This window comes from Etheostoma spectabile, chromosome 12 (assembly GCF_008692095.1).
Source record: "Etheostoma spectabile isolate EspeVRDwgs_2016 chromosome 12, UIUC_Espe_1.0, whole genome shotgun sequence".
Taxonomy (NCBI): Eukaryota; Metazoa; Chordata; class Actinopteri; order Perciformes; family Percidae; genus Etheostoma; species Etheostoma spectabile.
The window spans coordinates 19,690,221-19,710,483 of NC_045744.1; the positions used below are offsets into that span (position 1 = coordinate 19,690,221).

The 20,263-nt window shown below is 39.0% G+C and overlaps 1 protein-coding gene across 1 annotated transcript; it reads right to left on the reverse strand.

The window, feature by feature from the left end:
• Positions 1-1,846: 1,846 nt before the first annotated feature.
• LOC116699335 (E3 ubiquitin-protein ligase COP1) lies at positions 1,847-18,551 on the reverse strand. The gene is made up of 16 exons (XM_032531866.1): positions 17,813-18,551; positions 17,603-17,662; positions 16,962-17,002; positions 9,330-9,516; positions 8,990-9,047; positions 8,660-8,774; positions 7,985-8,120; positions 7,164-7,307; positions 6,653-6,761; positions 5,816-5,897; positions 5,600-5,716; positions 4,599-4,716; positions 4,160-4,284; positions 3,817-3,977; positions 3,659-3,703; positions 1,847-2,943 (listed from the first exon to the last, which is right to left on the reverse strand). The coding sequence occupies exons 1-16, from the start codon at positions 18,169-18,171 to the stop codon at positions 2,926-2,928; spliced, it is 1,875 nt and encodes a 624-aa protein (XP_032387757.1). The 5' UTR covers positions 18,172-18,551; the 3' UTR covers positions 1,847-2,925.
• Between the last annotated feature and the right edge of the window lie 1,712 nt (positions 18,552-20,263).

Here is a 20,263-nt window from a genome sequence, read left to right on the forward strand (position 1 = left end):
TCAAAATATTGTTTGGGGTGGTTATGTCATCCCTTCACTAATCTGGACACATCTTTTCTTATTTATAGTCATCACAGAGCCAGTTCCTCAGAGGTCACCATATTTTATAAGAGGCTATTTTAAAAGTCAGCCACAAAACAAATATCAAAGCAAATAAATGGCAACTTCTAAAAAAGACAATTAACAGCCAAACACGTTTGCGTTAAATCATATTTGCGCTCATTACCCTTACCCCAGCTTTATAAATAAGTTAAACATGTCATATTGTTTGTCAAGATTACAAATAGGATATTAGGCATACGTTCAAACAGACAGGGCCAGGAACCAATCACAGGTCTCTGTTCATCTGTCAATTACCGCAATAGGCAAAACATTGCGCAAGTCGAAGCAATTAGCCATTTTAGTCATTTTATTTACTGCTGGCCAAAGGTGTTTTTCAGAGGGAGTGGGTGGAAGTTCGTCCTCTGAATCAGAATGCTCACTTGATTCTAGTTGCTTGCTCCGACTCTGGAAGAGTTTTGACCTTGACCTAGAGAAATGATAAAGATATGGTAAACCACACCTACTGCCTCTATATTATGGAATTGACTTTTAACCTGTAGTCCCCCACAAACACCTACTTTCTCTTCATCAAGCCATCTACGGTGCCTGTCAGGTCTGATGTATACTCAGCTTGATGTAGCTTTACCCTGGCCTCCGCATAAGTAGCTGTAAAATACAATGACCACTGTAAAATACAATCACGGCTGTAAAATGTGCAAAGAGTAGCTGCAGAGAGTATCACAGTGCAAATCTGTAGTAATTAATTGAAAAAAAACTTATACACATACTGTATACACAATATGAAGCAGATACACAGTACACATTTTAAAGTCCTTTTTTCATTGCTTGTAGAAATGCTGTTATCACCTGTATTTTTACACCACTAAAGAATATAATGAGAAACGTCAAAAAAGTTCTTTTTATATATAGTATTCCCCATCAACTGCTGAGATATGTTGCTGTTTCATTAAATCCACCAGACTGAGTTTGTCTCACACATTTCCCCGTGTAGTGTCTGAACAGTTTCAAACCAGTGCTGCTCTCTTGTGGAATTGTTCCGGTTGCACACACCTGATTTACAGAAGTGAGCTACCAACATGTCAATATTGTTTGACAGATAGCTTAAATTAACAGTTTGACATGGCAAAATGTAATTTCCACTAATGGAAACTAAATTGCTACTAATCAGCAGCCCAACTGATGAGATGTGACAAGGGCCTCATCAGATCCTGGTGGACATGGCAGCTCCCAACAGGCCAAGTAACATTTAGCCTCTCTTTTTTAGATTTAGTCCACTCACCACCGTGCACCATAACGTGCACCGTCCTGGCAGCATTGTAGCCAGCTTTAGAAAGATGACTCAATATTTCGGTGTACATGTATGCTACTCAACAAAGTTGATGCAAGTCAAGCAACACAACCAAATGCTCCTTTGGCATGGAATTACACAGACTGTATTATTACAGACACACTGTCAACATTACACCTGTCCCTAATCCCATCGCTTTTCATGCAAAAATCCTACAGTCACCATAGAGCTATGGGTGATATGTAGACAATCAATATTTTAACTAAATACCTCAATATTAACTATTAGTGCTTTCACAAACTGAGATTATTAATGAGATTATTCAATAAATAATCCTGAGTAATGTAGGTAAAATAGCCTAACTAGGTGGTAAAGGCAAAACCGCTACAACAATCCCAGAAGTGGAAAGTCATGGATATAAACTAAAATAAGTCGTACAAGTTCAATCAAGATAATGCTTTAAATGGCAAAAAAAATCTAATAAAATATGACCAACATTTGTTTCCAAATAATTTATTCAGTTATACAAATACAAAACACCTCCCACTCAAGTTATCATAAAATAGGTATATCTTGGTGTTTACCAAATCCTCTTGATGCCAATGTTGTCCACATGGATCAGCTATCCACAGAAGGCAGACGTTTTGACTGACAGTATGTATAAAGACCTACAACTGATTCTGGATATTCTCATTTCTGAACAAGCAACAAACTGCTTACATATTGTGAAAGAAAAAAAAAAAAAAAAAAAAATCCAGTTTGATGTAACATTGCAGATCAATGCCTTAAATTACATGAGAATCGCTGTAATCACAGACATAACATGTCCTGTCATTTTGTTTTGACAGTAACAGAAACATCAGGAGTTATTTAACATTTCCATAATCCATTGGTCGTCCTTTTGTACACTACTCCACATTCTACACTCCTCAGCCAGAAAAGAAACTGACGATACGCTTGACAGAATGAAACTCAAGTCATATTTATTAAAAACATGCTTCTCCCAATTGGAAAAAAACAAAAACTACACATAAAGAGGGAAAATAAGGTGGTTGACAAACAATGGGGGGGGGGGGGGGGGGTAAAAGCTCCATGTAAAGACATAATTTTTGCAGGTCATTTCGTCTTGTGCTTTGGCCTTTAAAAAAGGAAAATGCATCACACTTTTAGCGTTTGGCTGGATGTACCCTTGAGAGTGACAGCTTCATTAAAAAAGGTACAAGTTTTGATCTGACCTAAAACCATAAAGAGGCATTCTATTGTAGCAGATATAACTTTACTGAAAAGAAACCAAATGCTTTCTGAAGTCTCTTGTTCCATTTGTGACCCAAGCTAGATCCTGGTTTTTGTTTTGCTGTAAAATGACAGCACATCTTCGTCTGCTATACTGGTCCAAAGTCTTTCTTCTGTAGCTCATTAAAATACGACGGGTTCAGTTTATTTCAGCTCTCCCGGTGCTGTTGGGTATCCTAGTTCAGCAGGCAACCTGGGCTCTCCCTGAATCCGACTGATCCTCCACCAAACAAAAATGCTGATGGTAGTTCTATCACACACACTGAAGACATAGTAGCCCTTCAGACAAGCTCAAGGACCTGTGTAGGAAAAAAGAAAAAAAAAAAAGACCCGTTTTGTCATCTGTAGCATGCTGTCACTGGAGACAATGAGTTAAAACAGTAATATGACCGTAGTCATTGCTTTAATGGGCAACAATAAAAGTGCCACATGAGGTCCAATAATACAGACTGGAAAATTAACTTTGCTCTGTTCCGTGACTTCGTAGACGGGACATGTAACCCCAAAAGCACAGTCAAACTAAAATACATTACAAAGTCTAAATACATCCTTTCACACTCATCCCTGGTGGTCTTTAGTCATTCATATGCAGCCTGTCACTGGGAATTCGGCTGCAACCATAGCCATTTCTTGAGCTTTCTCGAAGAGCGCCATCTAGTGGGCTCAGAAAATAAGGAAAATGGTTTACAAAGCTTCATTTGGCCATCACTAGCTTTGTGTGTACTCATAGTTTACATAGTGACTAGTGTCTATAAGTACTAACAAATGTCAAAGGCATTACATTTGGATTTCTGACACGCCTTTTCAAATATGAAGACAGAAGTGCAAAAAAGAAGGTTCCTAGTGTATTAGATCTGAAAAGATTGGTTGGTCACTGATTTTTCAAGCAAAATGTCTTTTTTTATTTTTTAAAAAACAGTTGCTAGTTTTCTGTTTACTGATTGATAAAGCTCACCTGCTGCAGTAGTCCTATAGGTATAAGCAGGTTTTATGTAGAACTTTCAAAACACAAACCTTGATCGTTCCTTGGCTGTTTGCAGCGATCAGTACATTTGACTCCTGGGGGGGAAAAAAAGTATCACTAAAACACAGCATAGCACTTAATCATCATGGTGTGATTTTTCTAGTACAGCATTTGTAAAATTAACAGTGTAATAATAAGGTGAACTCACTCCATCCGGCATGGCTCTCCAGCAGACGGCGCTGACAAACTCATTGGTGTCGTCCTCCTTCTTGTCTTTGTCCAGCACACTCTTAACGGTGTCAAACTTAAATGTCAACAGCGTCTTGGAAAGTCCTTTGTAGTATAGGTACAGGGAGTTGTTTTCACTGCCTACACACACACACACACACACACACACACACACACACACTTTTGATTTTGAATTTAATAAAACATTTTTAAATTTTTGTTTTCTTGCAGTGGTGCCCCTGCACGAAACCATGAAATGTTGAATGACAGATTCATTTGCAACATGGTCAGAATAGGCTTTTTGTAATTAACTAAATGCTTACCACAGGCAACATAGTCTCCATTGGAGGCCAGGCCTACAAAGTTCTTCTCGTTGATGTGACCCTTAAAGGAGCGCAGACAGTGAGGCTTGTTTACATTCCACAGCTTCAGCTGACTGTCTGTCGAACTGTCAAATAAAGGATGTAAATACAATAATGAGTCCAGAAGTGTGGGGCATTTGCGACATGACTGGTTAAAACTGCATTTTACTAATCTGTGGTACAATATTACCTACTGTCAGCCTGTAAATCTTTGTGAAATGAATAGAGAAAATTATAAAATGAGCTACAAGCCAGCATCTAATTTTGTTAACTATGTAAAGCAGTTAGTACAGAGAATACATTAAAAGCCATTTAGTTTATAATAGATGGTGTAACTGTCTTTTCAGAAGAAATATAAAGATGTTGTTCCTGAAACTCTGATATGGCTGAACCGACTTACGCAGAAACAATTTCCTCTCCGTTGACAAACTTTGCGTAAGACACAGCCTTCCTGTGGCCTTTGAATACCATGATTGGCTGCTTAGTGTTGCGTAGATCATAATAGTGGACACAGTGATCTGCGAACAAAAACAAAAAGGCAGGCGTTCAAATGGGGGGGATGAGAGAAGAGGGGTGAGGGGCTGCAGCTAACTGTGTCAGTCATATCCAGTAACCACCAAAACAGGCAGCCATTGTGAAATGATGGTGCAATACCTTTGTTGACATTTGATAAAATATGTGTTTCTTACAAGCTATGTGTTCTCCATCAGTTCTGTTTTTTTCCGGTACACTATGCCTGCTGGCTTTTATTCCAGTGTCTTAGCTGTACTCCAGTAAACAAACAACTTTGCAGTCAAGGAGGGGTTTCCTTTTTCAGGCTCAGTGGACTTGGACTTTAGAGACACAGGGAAAGGGCTACATAAGCCAGGGCAATTCACCCATGGATAACACATGAGTTTGTCTGCAGCTCTGTCTGTCCTTAGTGCTTGAAAGATTGTTTCTGTGTACAAAAGAACATTTCAAATTCTTATTTCTCCTCTGGGAGAGTAACAAATGAAGTTTTCTGAAGTTTGTCTGGACCACCAGATTCTGTGAAATGTTGTGGTCTACAAGTACGAACTGCAGTGGCATGAAGTGTGTGCAGACTGTCAAGAGTTTAACAATAACACATTTCTTTGACTGTGATTTTGAAGAGGGACAAATTCTCTTCCTCCATAGCAATCCTCCTCCTATGAAGTGATTGGAAGTCAGACCCTGTACTGTCAACCTGCTTATACACTATGTATGCTATTTGACTTCAAACTGTATTTATACAAAACATGTTAGTAATATGTGCTCTAGACAGTTGCAAAGTAATTTTTTTAAATAAATACATGCATCAATAATTTTACAACCAACAACAGGAAATTCCCAGGACAAACACAAGAGACATCCGTCACTCACAGCCAATCCTGATCTCACCTGCACAGCCAAAGGCCAGATGATACCTTGAGGTTGGACTGAATTTCACACAGCAGACATTGGCCTTGGCCTCAATGCTGGCTACTGAGTTGTCAAGATTGGTTGACCATAACTTCACTGAAACACAAAAAACAGACGTGAACTTTTCTCCATTAACTGGAGAGATAGAAGATGACTTATGTCTGAAAGCTTTCAGACAGAGCACTCTTCGGTTACCTTTAGCGTCATCAGAACCGGAGGCTAACAGCTTGGGGTCCATCAGGTTAAAGTCAACACTCCAACACCTTTTTTCATGTTCCTGAAAAGAAAGCAGAGGAAACCTTGAACATGTGTCGTAACAAACATTATTGATAAATTGCATAGTTTTAAAGCAACATAATGTCACTTTGTGTACCTTAAAATAAAGTTTGTGCAAGTTTGCCAGATGGGGTAGCGGATCTGTATGTTCAATTAAACAATTCAGCTTCCAACCGGTAGGGGCACCGAAGTGGGAAAAAGTTACATAGTGTTTGCTTTAGCTAAGCAATCTATCAAGCCAAATGTGTAATTTACCTGTGTCGATATTCAAACAAAGAATGGAATCCACGTATTTACACTATGCTACAAACGGCAGCAGCGTGACGAGGTGTTGCGCCTATTCTGCGCAGAGAGCTGCATGTTAGGCTTCTTTTTCTGGTAGAAAGTTAAAAAATCTTAAACTTTGGGTTAAAGCGCTGCACCCTCTACCGTCACTTTTTACCCAGCCATCCAATTACAGTGGAGAAGGGGCGGGTCAAATACCACATAGACCAACCGTCGCACGCCAAATGTATATGTGCTGAACAACAAAGGAGGAGAAATGTATACTGCTGGACTGTCCTCTCTCCCTGCATATTTCAGCCTTCCCTTTGTCCAGAGAAGTACTCTATGTTGTGCCGACTTTTACTTCAGCAGATACTCCGTATCATAGCAACCAGATGCAACAAAGTGTTTCAGCTGAAAGAAATGGAGAGCCTCCAAAGCGCTCTCAAGCTGGGGGAGAGGGGGAAAAAAAAAAACACTTAAGTAGCATACCTGGTAGACTTTGGACCTCTGGCCGGTGAATCCATCCCACAGAATGACAGTACCCTCATAGTCACTGCTGGCCAGAAGGTTTTTGTGATAGCTACTCCAGCTGATACAGCTAAAACAAACAAGTTTGTGATCACTTTCACTTTAAGATTCAAGCTCACAATTTGTCACGTTCTTAATATATTTTTCATTCACTATTTGTTTTGACTCAGACGTTGGTTTCTAGAATGATTTTGATTATGTATGTTTTTATAAATCCGGAGCATGAGTTTGATCTGTACAGGTCTGCACAACACTACGACTCACGCTCTGGCAAAACAAAAATATGGAGACATTGTTTTTCCTTCTAAGTTCTATGGGTTTCTCCCATTTAATGAAACCAGTTTGTAGTGCTCAGCAGATGTTGCCCTCGCAATCATCTTTTTGTTTTTTGGGGGGGTTAAAGGTGGTCCCAACCACTATAAACATGGCATTGTAGGATCTAAAAAGATGCCTACGCATGGATTCTCCCTACCTGATTTTGGAATTGCAAGTCATTTCATTGACAGGGTAGTGGATGTCCACTGCATCCTGGATCACTGTGCCATACTCAAACACCTTGATCTTTTTGGTCACACCGGCGATGGCAAAGTAGTCACAGTCACGGTCGAACTCAATACTGAAAAACAGGAGAGAATACAGTCACTGATAGTGAGTGGGCTGATAAAGATTATACTGTTAGAAAACATGTTACAATAGATAATGAAACACATTATAAATCCAACAAATTCTATACAAAATGTTAAAGGTCCCATGGCATGAAAATGTCACTTTTAGGGGGTTTTCTAACATTAATATGAGTTCCCCCCGTGGCTAGAAATGGCGATAGGCGTAAACGGAGCACTGGGTATCCTGCTCTGCCTTTGAGAAAATTAAAGTTCAGATGGGCTGATCCGAAATCTTGCTCCTTATGAGGTCATAAGGAGCAAGGTTACCTCCCCTTTCTCTGCTTTGACTGCCCAGAGAATATGGCCCACCCATGAGAGAGAGACATCATGGCTTTCAAATGAGCAAAGTGGCAGATGGTGAAGACCCCCCCCCCCCCCTTCAATAGCTGCAGATACAAAAATGGCACGTCCTAAGGAAAGCTCATTGTTGGACTGGCTCTAATGACTGTAATTCTGCACCAAAGCTGAATTTTGGGAAAGAGACTTCAGATATTGTATTAGGGGACCACTAAGGTCTTTATAAAAGCATCCAAAAAGCCTTTAATAAAATCCCACACCGAGCCTTCATAGAGCAATGCCACAGAGTGTATAGGACTAATATACAAGTTCCTTTTGTTCCTTTTTGTACCTGGAGACAATACTGGAGCCATTATAGAGGTCACTGGCGTAGGAGAGAGTGGCGAGCGGCCGCACAGAGTTGTAGCGGGTAAACTTAGACAGACACTCCATAAAATCATCCAGCTGGTTCAGGTTCCTGCCTTCATCTGGACACAACATAATAAAATAGTATTTAGAAGGAGCAATGGGGACATAAACTAAATACTGTATGTTATGGTAAAAAGAGGGACAGTATAACAATACTGAATCCTGAAAGGGTTTCATGACACATTTTTTAACAGCAACACATTATTAATATTCAATAAATATATTAACCAAAAACAATGCCTTTTGTATGGTGTGCCACCATGTTGGGTTTCTGCTTAGCGTGTTGCAGCATGTGTCATGCTTCCAATGCTGAGATCATCAGAAACACTCAAGTTTGTGGAAAATGTGGTCTTAAATTTTAACAAAAAGTAACTTCAGAAATAACACTGGGGTGAGGCAGACACTGCCAATCAGCCATCCTTCCTCTGAAGTGAACATCCACGTCTAAGAACTGAAGCTACTACCTGTATCCTAACTTCACGCAAATGTCCCGTTTGTACAGAATTAGGACAACATACTTATCTGCCTACAGATGTTTCTAGACAAACTGCTGCTGTTGTTGTTGTACTATTGCACCCATTCACTGCGGGATTGGTACCTGTGATGCGGGACATTTTGTTGGAGAAGTAGCACTGCTCCAGATCTTCAAAGTGAGCCGTAAGCCTCTTCCTCCTTGATGCCAGGGTGCTGTTGTACCAGGTCTGTCTTTTGGCCTGGCAAAACAATCCCCAAAGTGTTAAATAAATAGCTATGGAAATTTATGCCATATTTCTTTGGAGGCAAAACCATTGGCCTACATCATATTATAAAAACTTGCAAATAAGAGATGTGCAAAAAACTAGTAGATGAACAGATTATTTCAAAGCCAACAAAATAATTAAAATAACAGATTTGACTCTTAAAGAGGGTTAGGATTTCTCTGACTTACCTGGGTAGTTCCACCGAATCCTGGAGGGTGGCTGTAGTCTGGTGGGTCAATAATACTACTGCAGCTGGTCGACAAACAAACACAAATATACAGACATATGAAACACATTGGTTATACAGGAGCCCATAACATCTTGACTTATGCATGTGTTTGGTAATTAGCTATGTAGCTCCTTCATAAAAAGGTATAGTAGTTCTTATAGAGCAACAGGCAAAACATTTTCAGCAGTGAGAAAAATATGTGCTGACAGATTCTATTTGAGTAAACAAAGAATCTCAATGCACGATGGACTCATTTGCTGTACAGATAGAAACTGTTAGAACAAAGAGGTCAGCCGTACCTGGGTGCTGGTGAGGGAGCCTCAACGTTAGGCACTGTACACTCTAACTCCATCATTGGACAGTACAGCCCGCTCATTTCCTGGAAAAGTACACAGAAATAACATGTTTTGCCCCTCAAGCTGTGATGTGTGGGTCCAGTTGTAGCCAATTGACAATTTAATGATTTCATAATCATGTGTACAGCTCCTCAACCTTTCCTTTTAGAACATATTGTGAATGAGTTTGGTTACACATGCAGAAGGGTGATACTTTCTGGCTTTACCCCACACCTTAATGTCCTCTTTAAAAACGAGCTCTTTTGGATGTCCCGTTGCTTTACAAACCGAAACAAAATAAATATGCTTTTATGTAACAAAAATTTCAAATATTTTCATGAACCGCAGTAATTATAGTACCTCTCTCTTGTTTCTTCTGGCTTCTTTTTTGGAACTCCTAATCGTCCGAGCTGCTGGGTTTCCAGGGGAGAGGCATAAACATAACCCCACAAAAAAAAGGGGAAAAAAAAAACATTAAACCTAAGCGAACCTTCACTCAAAGGTTTTTTTGACCAATTTTTCTTTTCATTTGGGAAACATTTTTATACAAGTGATTTTACTTTTATTTGAGTACAATTTCTTTAGTTACAGCACTTCTAGAGAAATAATACATTCTATAACTCGTTCCACCTATGGCACTTCCCCGTACATATGCATTTAAACTAAAGGCAGCGTGCAGAAGGAAAGATCGAAAGCTGCAAATTATTAATACAATTGTTATTCAATTCCCTACGGAAAAAAAGACGAGGGGGGATGGGTGGGATAACCTTTTGCAAAATGGGCTACAAATTGTCTGGAATAACAAAATGGGAAAAAGAGCAGGAAACAAACTATTTGGACTACTGCTCTTATTTGGCCATTTCTTTATGCAGTCTGAACTAATAAACACACCAAAGAAGGTAAAGTACAACATCCACTGCGGATATTCCCATAGAGGTTTGCTCAAAAGACACAATTATTGTTGAAACCCCAACAACCAAATTCAAGACACAGGATACGAACCAGGTAGCGCTCACACATTGATTGACAAGTTGTTTAACCCAGTGACTAAAAACAAACAAATACATGTAAGCGGTTTTGAAAGTTCCCTGAGGCTTGTACTACAAAGCAAGATTTGGTGTTAACGAGGTAACTTTAGGTTCAACCCAGGGTTTTACATTTCACAACGGTGGATCAAATGTTACTGGGTAAAATCGCCATGGTAACTTATGTTGAACACCAAACTGGTCGGGAACAGGTTATGTTGGAGATTAGAGATCAACCGGTGTAAAAGCACCGCCTACGGACCAATCAATACCGTTGATAACGGCGTCACCGTTCTTAGAAGATCCGGAGGAGCTCGGTGTGCGGAGAGAGAGTTTTGCTCATAAAAGTTAAAACATTTAGACTGGCAACCATATTAACATTCCCTGATGGGTATCTTTATTTAAGATATAGATTTTAGCGGAAGAAATTACATGTATATTTGTGTTTTAAGGATGATAAAAGTACTGATTATCGAAATGGAGTCTGGTGGGTTTGGTGATGGTGATTTCACTCTTAAATTAATAAATATAAAAACATTCAAATGTTGGTTGAGTGAGTTTAGCCTAGCCTCAATTTCTGTTGTGATAGTAATAGGAAAGAATGGTGAATAAGCACTTAACTGCAAACTTAGCAATTTAGCATCCATTCCTCGTCAGCTACAGCCTGTGTCCCCAAAAAAATTAAAACGACACAACACTAGCCTTACTAAACTGTCAGTCTTTGGAGGAAAATCATTTTAAATCAATGATTTTTTATTACTAAGCACATTTCCCCCCCCCCCTAGATTTTTATGTTTTTTTAACTGAAACCTGGTTAGACCCTATACAGCACTTCTGTTCTCAATCGAGTCCGCTCCCCATAACTGCAGTTTTATGAGTGAGAATAGAGTGAAATAAGAAAGGAGGTGGAGTCGCCATTTTGTTTATGACTCATTCCACTGTACCACTATGTTAGGTGGAAATTTGTTCTTTTGAATCTGTTGCTCTTCATTTAAGACTTCCCTCAAGGCGATGTTTCTAAATATCTACCGGCCACCTAATATTGTGCCAACCTTCATTGATGCTCACTGGAACTGCTGTCTATTATCTTCATTATACTTTGATTGTGAAATCATTGCGGGTGTTTTTACATTCAGTTGACAGCCCCCAGGACAGGGGGCACAGAAGAGCTTTTGTGTTTTGAAACTATGGGACTGACTCAGCATGTGACGGACCCACCCACATAGGGGCACACTTCCTGGAATCTTTATTTTCTCCAAAGGGTCTAACATTCCAAGGTGGTGGTGAGACTGACGTTCTCTCTTCAGATCATTCCTGTGTTTTCTTTAACGGCACTACTCTGTGCCCAAAGTGTCCAACAAGATAATCAGAAACGTATATCACGTAAAACACCAGTGACACATTTTCAGCTTTTCTCCTCCACACCAGCCCGCTCTGGGCCTTATCAGTCAGTGAGCTTTTAGATAATTTCAACTGTAAAAATTACAAATGTTATTGATGCCATTGCCCCACTAAGGTCAAAGTGTAATCTGGTAAGAAAAGAATCTCCATGAGAAATGTCCTACTGGTGAGAACAGAAAAAGAGAGTGTATGAAGCTGAACGCAGTTGGCGAAAACAATCTCCTGGTCCTTAATAACTCCTATAAAGAGAGACTTCCCGCATTTATAAATTTGACTGAGATCCAAGAAAGGATCTTGTTCTCTGATATTATCTCTAGAAACATAATAATTCCGTGCTTTGTTTAGCTACTGTTGATAGTTTCACAAACCCTCCAGTACCAGTAGCATCTGAACTTTTATCTACCAAGGCCCGCAATCTTTGCCTCCTTCCTTCAAAGACAAAATTCAAAAGATTCCGACTAACAGTCATGCCTCACATATCAAGTCCCAGGTATGTGTTGTCACGTTTCAAGCAAAATAGTTCCAATATGACCAGAAATTTCACACGTCAACCCATACAAACCTGGAGACTTAGTTCAACGCTGAAAACCGCGACCTGTTGCCTTGATGTTCTACCAACGGGAACTTTCAAAAATGTTTAAAAATTTTTTGATTGATTTTCCAGATGGAACAATCTTTTCTTAGGTATTTTCCCAAGGCCCTGAAAACTGAGTAATAACCCCCTTTCTTAAAAAAAGAAAACCTAGACCCAAAGGCTATGGGCCAATATCAAACCTTCCGTTTTTAAGAAAAAATTTTGAAAAAGTAGTCTTTCAAAATCAACCATTTTTGTCACTAAGAAACATTTTGATACCTTTCAGTCGGGTTTTCCGCCCCAAACCCAGCACTGAAAGGCTTGTCAAGTCTTAAAAAATCCACCTTAACACAGAAATGGAAAAATTTTAATTTAGTTTTATTGATCTCAGTGTGTTTTTGACCGGGACCATACATACTCAAATTTAAAAAACGCGTGGCCCTTTTGGCTCAGATAAATGGTTTGAACCCTAAAAAGAATGGGATTACTTTGTTTTTGGAATGCCTGAGCGTAAAAAATGACGTGCGGGTTCGAAGGCCCATCGGGGCCTTTTTGTTTAAATCACATTCATGGGCTCAATAGGAGAAAAACAAAAGTTCCCCAAGTTTGCGGACGCCCAAATTAAAAAACCTTATGCCGGGGGGACTATAGCCAAATCAAAAACAAAGTGCACGAACAATTAACGGCGGGATGTGCCCCAAATTCTGAAATAAAAAAGGGAAAAACGAGGTGGTTGTTTTTGGAGAAGAGGGAACGTTAAAAGTTGCGCTCAGCTTCAAAAAACAATTTTAAAAACAACAGCCCAAAGCCAGAAATCTGGTGTGTCATGGACCGCCCTGAATTTTAAAAGCCAAAAAAAATTACAAAGCGCCTACAACCCCTTTAAGAATATAAGGGGTTTTTAAAGGACTTATGTGTCAACGGTTTTGGAAAAACTTTTCATGCTTTATTTTGTAGTTTGATACTGGGGGGGGTTTTTTACAGGTTCCCTAAAAATAAATCGACAGCTGAGTGATTAGAACCGTGTTCCTCCTAAGACCAAGGAGGATACATCACCCCATTTTCTAAAGTCTTTACCTGGCCCCTGTGTCTCAAAAAATTGATTTCAAAGTACCTTGCTAGTTTTAAATCATTTAACGGTTAGGTCAAATATATTGTGATCTGTATAAAAATTAACCCCCCAAGCTCTAGGTCATTGGGACATTGTTTTTTCCCCCAAGTCAACTAAAAAGGGTGAAGCAGTTTCAGTTTCTATGCTCTCAATCGGGAAACCCCGAAATGTAGACGCGTCTTCAGTTTTTTAATAAGGCTGAAGACCTTTCTTTTTGATGCTCCCTTTTTTTAAATGAAATCTTTCTTTAATTTTTTTATGTTCAGAAAATTTTTCTTGTGTTTTATGTTTCTCTTTTTTTTAAAATGTCATTCAGGTTTACCCTTTTTTAAGCTGTGATTTTTAAGTTTTTTTTGTTTTTACGTTTAACTGATTTTTGGGAAAGCCTTTGAAGCCTTGTTTCGAAAGTGCTATACAAATAAAACGGGCCTTTCCTTGCCTGCCTTTCCTTCATGAAAGTGAGGTGTTTGGGTCTGGCGTGTGTTTTCCAAAGGAAAACGGTTTTTAAATTTTGTTTTTTTTTTATTGCAAAATCCTTCCCCCGCCCGGATTTCAAAAGAAAAATAGGGGTAAAGCAAGACGTTTAGGGAAACCTCAAGCACATGGGGGCATTTTTTTTCCCTAAGAAACTGCCCTCCATAGACATCCTGCTGTGGAATCTGTCAAAACAACTAACAGCCCCTTTTTTACCTAACGGGGCTCATTTTGGGGCCCCCTTCCGGCATTTTCCCGTACAATGTGAAGTTGTCAAATCAAACAGGGGCCAGGGCAATTTTATACCTGTTTGACATCGCAAAAAAATGGTAAACAACACCGCTGTTTTTTGACCGCTCTCTGAAATGACTTAAGAAACAAATCCAAAGGGAAGGGGAAAAGGGTTTTTAAAAAAGGGACAGGAGAACAGGTAGTCTGACTAAAGCTTATGAGCAACAAAAATGGGAAAAGGGTAGTGAAATTTGAAAGAAGTCTAAAGGTTTTTGTAAAGAAAGATTGTTGGAAAAAGAGAAAGCAAAAGATTGTTTCGGGTTCCCCAGGGCCTTAAAACCCCGGAGGGGTTATGAATTTAAAAGCAGACACAGGGGACTTTCTTCAAAACCTATTATCGAGGACACAAAATCAAAGGATGGGCCTTTTTTACTTTCTTTCCATAACGTTTTCTATCCATGGATGAAAGACAAAAAAAAAGGGGATTTTCCAGTTATTAAGAATATGCCACAGGTTTTCGCTTTATAAGTAAGTGTATCCCCAACCCCCTCCCAAAAAGGATCATGCAAAGCACACTGAAAAAATACCTTTATTCCCTCAAAACTCTTTTGCCTTTAAACACACCCTAAGACTCCTTGCAGAATTTTATAGATACAATGGGAAAGTTTAATTCCCAGATAGTCATTCCTGCTTTTTCCCAAATCACCAATTCACGGGGTTACTTCATCCAAAAAGGTTGTGATTTTGAACACATTTAAAAACCCCCCTATGTCAAATCACATTCTAACCAAAATCACTGAAATTTTTTAACCCTTTTGACCAAAGAAATGCAGGTAAAAACTGGAAGCTAAAATCTTTTACAAAACAGGGTTTTTCCATAAAAATCGATACAAGCAAATGAGGGGAAACAGACCCACTTGGTTTTGTTTTGAGCAATTTTAAAACCACCTAAAAAGTATAAAAGCCTGTTACCCCCCGCGTCACCCCAAAAAAACCAATGGGGAAACCCTTAGTTGTATGAATTTTTGACCTTTCCCACGCAAAATGTGGACACTTTTTGACTTTGACTTTTTCATTTTTATTTTTGAATATATTCTCATTTTTTGCAAGAAAAAAGGGGATCGCTCAAAACAACCCTGAAGGTTGCATTGGGCTGAAAACGCCCCTCAAAAACCTTCCGTTGGGGCCCTACAATAACAGGGTTTGCCTGTTCCAAAGAATTTAAGCTTTTACGAATTTAATTTCCCCACCTGAAGCCCCTTTGCGATTAAACCAAAAAAAAATGATGAAAAACTAGTGGGCTAAACCCCCACAATTATAAATTTAAAGTACATTTATTGCCTTTTAAATCACTTTGTCAGAAATTTTCCAACTGTATATTCGAAAACTGAATAAAATAATCAAATACATTTAAAAAATGAATGGATGGATTTACCAATTAAAATCAATTACTTCCTGCCCCGAAACCCTAAAATTGACCAGCCCATTAATTTGGGACTCCTAAACCAGCTTTGGCAAACGTTTTTGCTACAGCGCTGTGTAACTGAAACCCACAAAAAAAACGAACATCCCCTGCATGCCAAACACGTTGCACCTGGACGGGCCATAGAGGCATTTTAAAAAAAATTTAAGACGAATAATACCTTTAAAGCCTTTTTGAGGATTTTATTTAATGCTTTCAAGATTTTTCGCCCAGAAAAGGTTCACTTGTGCCGATTTAGGATTCTGCCATAATCATGTGGCCCCTTTATTTGATCCCTTAACCCATCATGGTTTTCCCCCCTCACCTATTTTGAAGACTTTTATTTCCCTTTTTTAACTGAAATTACAGGTTTTTTGTAACGTCTCAAATAGTCCCAGTATACTTTTACCCCGGAGTGGTTTTTAGCCCATGTGAATTTAAAAGCCGAATGAGGCAAAATGAAAAAATGGTAGGAGAGAAAAAAAGAAGGCAGCGTCACTTGAGTTCTTATTTCCGCCCCAGCGTTTCTTCTTCTGGACAAGGGCCCAGCACAGATTACATTTGCCGGTCCAAGTTCTCCCGGCAGGACTCAAACAGTCCGGAAACCCCCCACCTTGACCCATCTTTTTGGGCCCGAGGCACCATACTTGTTTAAAAAACTTTTAAAAAGGATAGGGAAAATAAGTGTGGGGGTGTCAGCATTTACAATTTGAGGGGAAACAAAGCATTACAGTGGATGTGTTTCTCACGGGTATCCGTTTTTTCTCTTTTCATCTGACCTTTTTTTTTTTGTTTAAAGGGTCAGTTCTTTTCTGGACAGGGCACTAGGTGGATAGGGGGTGGGGGGGGTTAAGGGAAAATGGAAAAAATACGTAAGTATAAAAAAAGAAAAAGGGGCCCGAGGTGACTACGGAAAGCATTTTTGAATATGTGATATTTTAAAAACTCATTGTGAATTTTTTGGGGGGAAATCACCCTCAAAAGCTGAAATATTGACTCAAGTATTTTGGTCAAAAAATTTTTTGTATTTGATTTTGATTCACCTAGCCCAATGACAAAAGTAAATTTTCTCAACCTTTTTTTTAGAATAATTAAATTTCCCTTTTTTTCCTTGTACAAACCAAAACGTCAAACTAAATAAAACTTGATTTTTCTAAGACCCTTATTGCCCGTACAAGGCAACCTGACATACAAATTTTAAATTTTTTTTCGATCATCAGGAAGCAGAAAAGCCCCCAAGGGTAACAAAATCAACCCCCCTGATCAAAATATTAACAAGAAATTTGGGTAAAACTGATCCACTTTCAACAAATGTCACTTGGGGCACCGTTTCTGTCCTCCAACTCTGGCGGTTTTTCACTTGAAAATGCGGAGGAGAAACACGAATATGTGGAAATAACTGGAACTGTTAAGAAAATTAGGCCTTTGTATAGGGTTTTTGTAGCCCCAATGTTTTTTCCTTTGTTGCATATTTTTTGTCTGTTTTAAAATTTCCCAAATTTTAATGGAGTCCTCCACTTACATGACAAACCCCGTCTCCATTAGCTAAATTTTTAGTAAAAACCCTTAAAGGAAATTTTGAAATAAAGGAAGGGCAAAAAAGGATTTTCATAATGCAAAAGGGTTTTTTGCAAATGGGGAAAAAATACACCAAACCCCGGGTTTGTTTTTTTATGGTTGGTTTTGTTTAGGGGTTGAGTAAATAGGGACAGGTGGAAGAAAGAAAAATTGCTTCCCCCCTCTACGTAGACATATAATAATTCCTTTTTACCTATTTTTGGAAAAGTTGAAAATGACAAATACCAGAAATGGTTATTTCTGACGAGCCCACTTTCTTTCTGCCTTTTGCTCTGCTGGGTGTTTAAACAGCTCAATGGGTGTGCCATGTTCTCAAACTTCAAATAATTTGCTGTGAAGCAACTATACCACTGACTGTCTCAGCTACAACTGGAGACTTACCAAAAACTGTGCCCACACTTTGTCATGTGTGCTTCTTCTATCATCTCGAAGCAAATGGGACTGGAAACAAGTAGAAAAAAAGACGTGTTATGTGTATTTCATAAATGTAGCTTTCAAAATTTTGAAACAGTGACAGTAAACTTTTAATGCCCTGCAACTACAACCTACTCAGAAACGAACATGTTCACGGCCACTCCAGAGATAACTCACCACACAAAATCGTTGCTTTTATCTTCGTATGAATTCAAGAGGCCGTTGTAAAGAGGTGCTTGATGGAGGGACTTCTTTCTGCTGCCTGAAGACCCAGAGGGTCTGCTCAGAGAAGCAAACCCGCCCCGGGACGAGGGTACGGCGGCTAACGTTGGCACCGACAAGACGCCCTCGCTGGCTGCTGCCAAGGTCCGGGAGGGCACAACATTTCCAGAATTGTTACCATTAAGGTTACTTGTGACGACGTTGCTCCCGACGCTACCGTTTGTGTTCCCAGTGCCTCCTGTGCTGCTGCTACTCGTGCTGGGCACGGAACTTGCCCCACCAGGGCTTTGCTGTTGCCGGTTGTTTGACATCATGTAAGGCCGACTAGAAACTCCCCAAAATCCGCTGCGTTGCTGTTCAAAGCATCCGGCCAGTGCTGCTACTTGGCTACTTTAGCTGGTTGGCTAGCTAGCTAGCTAGCTGGCTTGCTTATATGCTAGCATCCTGGAAGAAAGCACCAGTGGCCAAACATCCAGCGTATTTAAACTTGTCCGTCGATGTCTGCCTCACTTTTGTCACTGACGGCGTACTACAAAATTGCTGTACTATAAAGGAAAAAAGACATGGACAGTGAAACGGCCAATAAAAGAACCACAACTGCGTTGTCCAGGAGATTAGCCGGCTAGCTACTGTTAGCTACGGGGAGGAATCGCTTGAGTTTCCTCGATTACCCAGGTACCCAGTGTGCTGCCGGCTTTCAACTACCTCCCCCTAGCGAGAAGGAGCTAAATTCCTAAAGTTTGGCCAAATTCTTTATTTCATTAAAATCAGCAAGGACGTAAAATTTGAAAGGCTGTAGTTTGAGGTCATTTTGTACTGGATTCAGTTATAGGCTATCTGTTTTTTTTCTTTTCATCTTTTTTATTAAACTTTTTTTTTCATTTGTGTAACTGAACTGGGTAATGCCATCTTGAGCTAAATGGACTTTAGAGTTGAAATCATTTTGTCACACATAATGAATCCAATACACGAAAACCGAGTCAACACACAAACATGTAAAATAGTAACCTCAACATATTCATTTCAAGTAGGAAAACATATAATAAAGACATTTTGCATTAACAGACTAGCATAATAGTTTTAGACTTAAACCAAATTTAGATCAGTTTATTTTTATTTGGCCACGTGCATAAAATAATTATCTCTCATTTCTCTGAAATTCTCAGTTGAAACTCTGGAGAAACAACAGCTCAAACAAAAAGGTATAAAGCTGTACTTCTGTGGAACCTGATCAAAACGTTGCATTAAATCAAAACAAATAAAGGGCTTCCCATCCATTATGTTTTATGTTGTTATCAATATCCTATATTTAATAAAAGGCCAACATTTCAGCAAACTAAAAACATGATCAACAACAAAAAAAAGAATATTGAGAGCAAGTTTCATAGTTCCGAATCTGTAAAAAAAAAACTAATATATAGTAGTCTATGTAATATAATGCCATGCTTCAGAGGGATAATATTCCAATATGCACAGGTTAATAAATTGCTTCCAAGAGGCTAAAAATGACAAACCCCCCTCAGAAAATAATAGAAACATTATACTTAAGGAGATCAAATCATATTGAGCAGTACAGACACACGTTCCTTTTGGAATGTTCTCGAAATATGATTGCAGTCCAACATAGAAATACAGATTTTTTTTCAGATTATATTGCCAAACAAGCAGGTAGGTCACATCCCCAAAGTGCAGCCAGAAACCGAGCCAAGAAAAACAGTGTCATGTCATTCAAGTATCCACCTGCAGCTTTGCAAATAAAATCTAAGGAGCACTAACATATTCACGCTCACAGTTTATCCAGCCTGCGACTTACATTTCCATTTTTACCTCCACGTGGACAAATAAGGGATCCTCCATGTAGGCACGCACAACATGGATTTTCCCATGTTTTTGTTTTTGGAAGAAGTTCATAATGTGTCATTATGGAGCTCAGTTAGGATGTGTAATAAAGTTTTTAGCAAGAGGAAAATTACTGGATAAGTTGACGAGTAAATTAATTTCCCTGAAAAGGACCACCGTGTACAGTGAGATGTGTTTCTCTGTGCTGCGTTGGTCAATCCTTCACAATGTAATGTGTGACTCTAGAAAAAGTATTAAAAGTAATGTCAGTATCAGGAATTCTCAATAATTATACAACTTTCAGTCTAACTGAATTAAATGCATTTAAAAGAAATTATACTTATGAATGTACAGACAGACACTTTGGATAGATAGATATTTTTGTGTCGTGTTGCAGTAGGTATGTAGACGGTCCCTAAGCACCGCCGGCTGTTGGAGAACTAGTTTGTTGCTCGTTGTTAACCTGCTATGTTAGGAAAAATCAGTCATTTGTGATTTAACATAATTTCGCTATAGAGTAATTGATCCCAGAAGATTGAATCTGTAAATATATTTCTAACTTTTCTC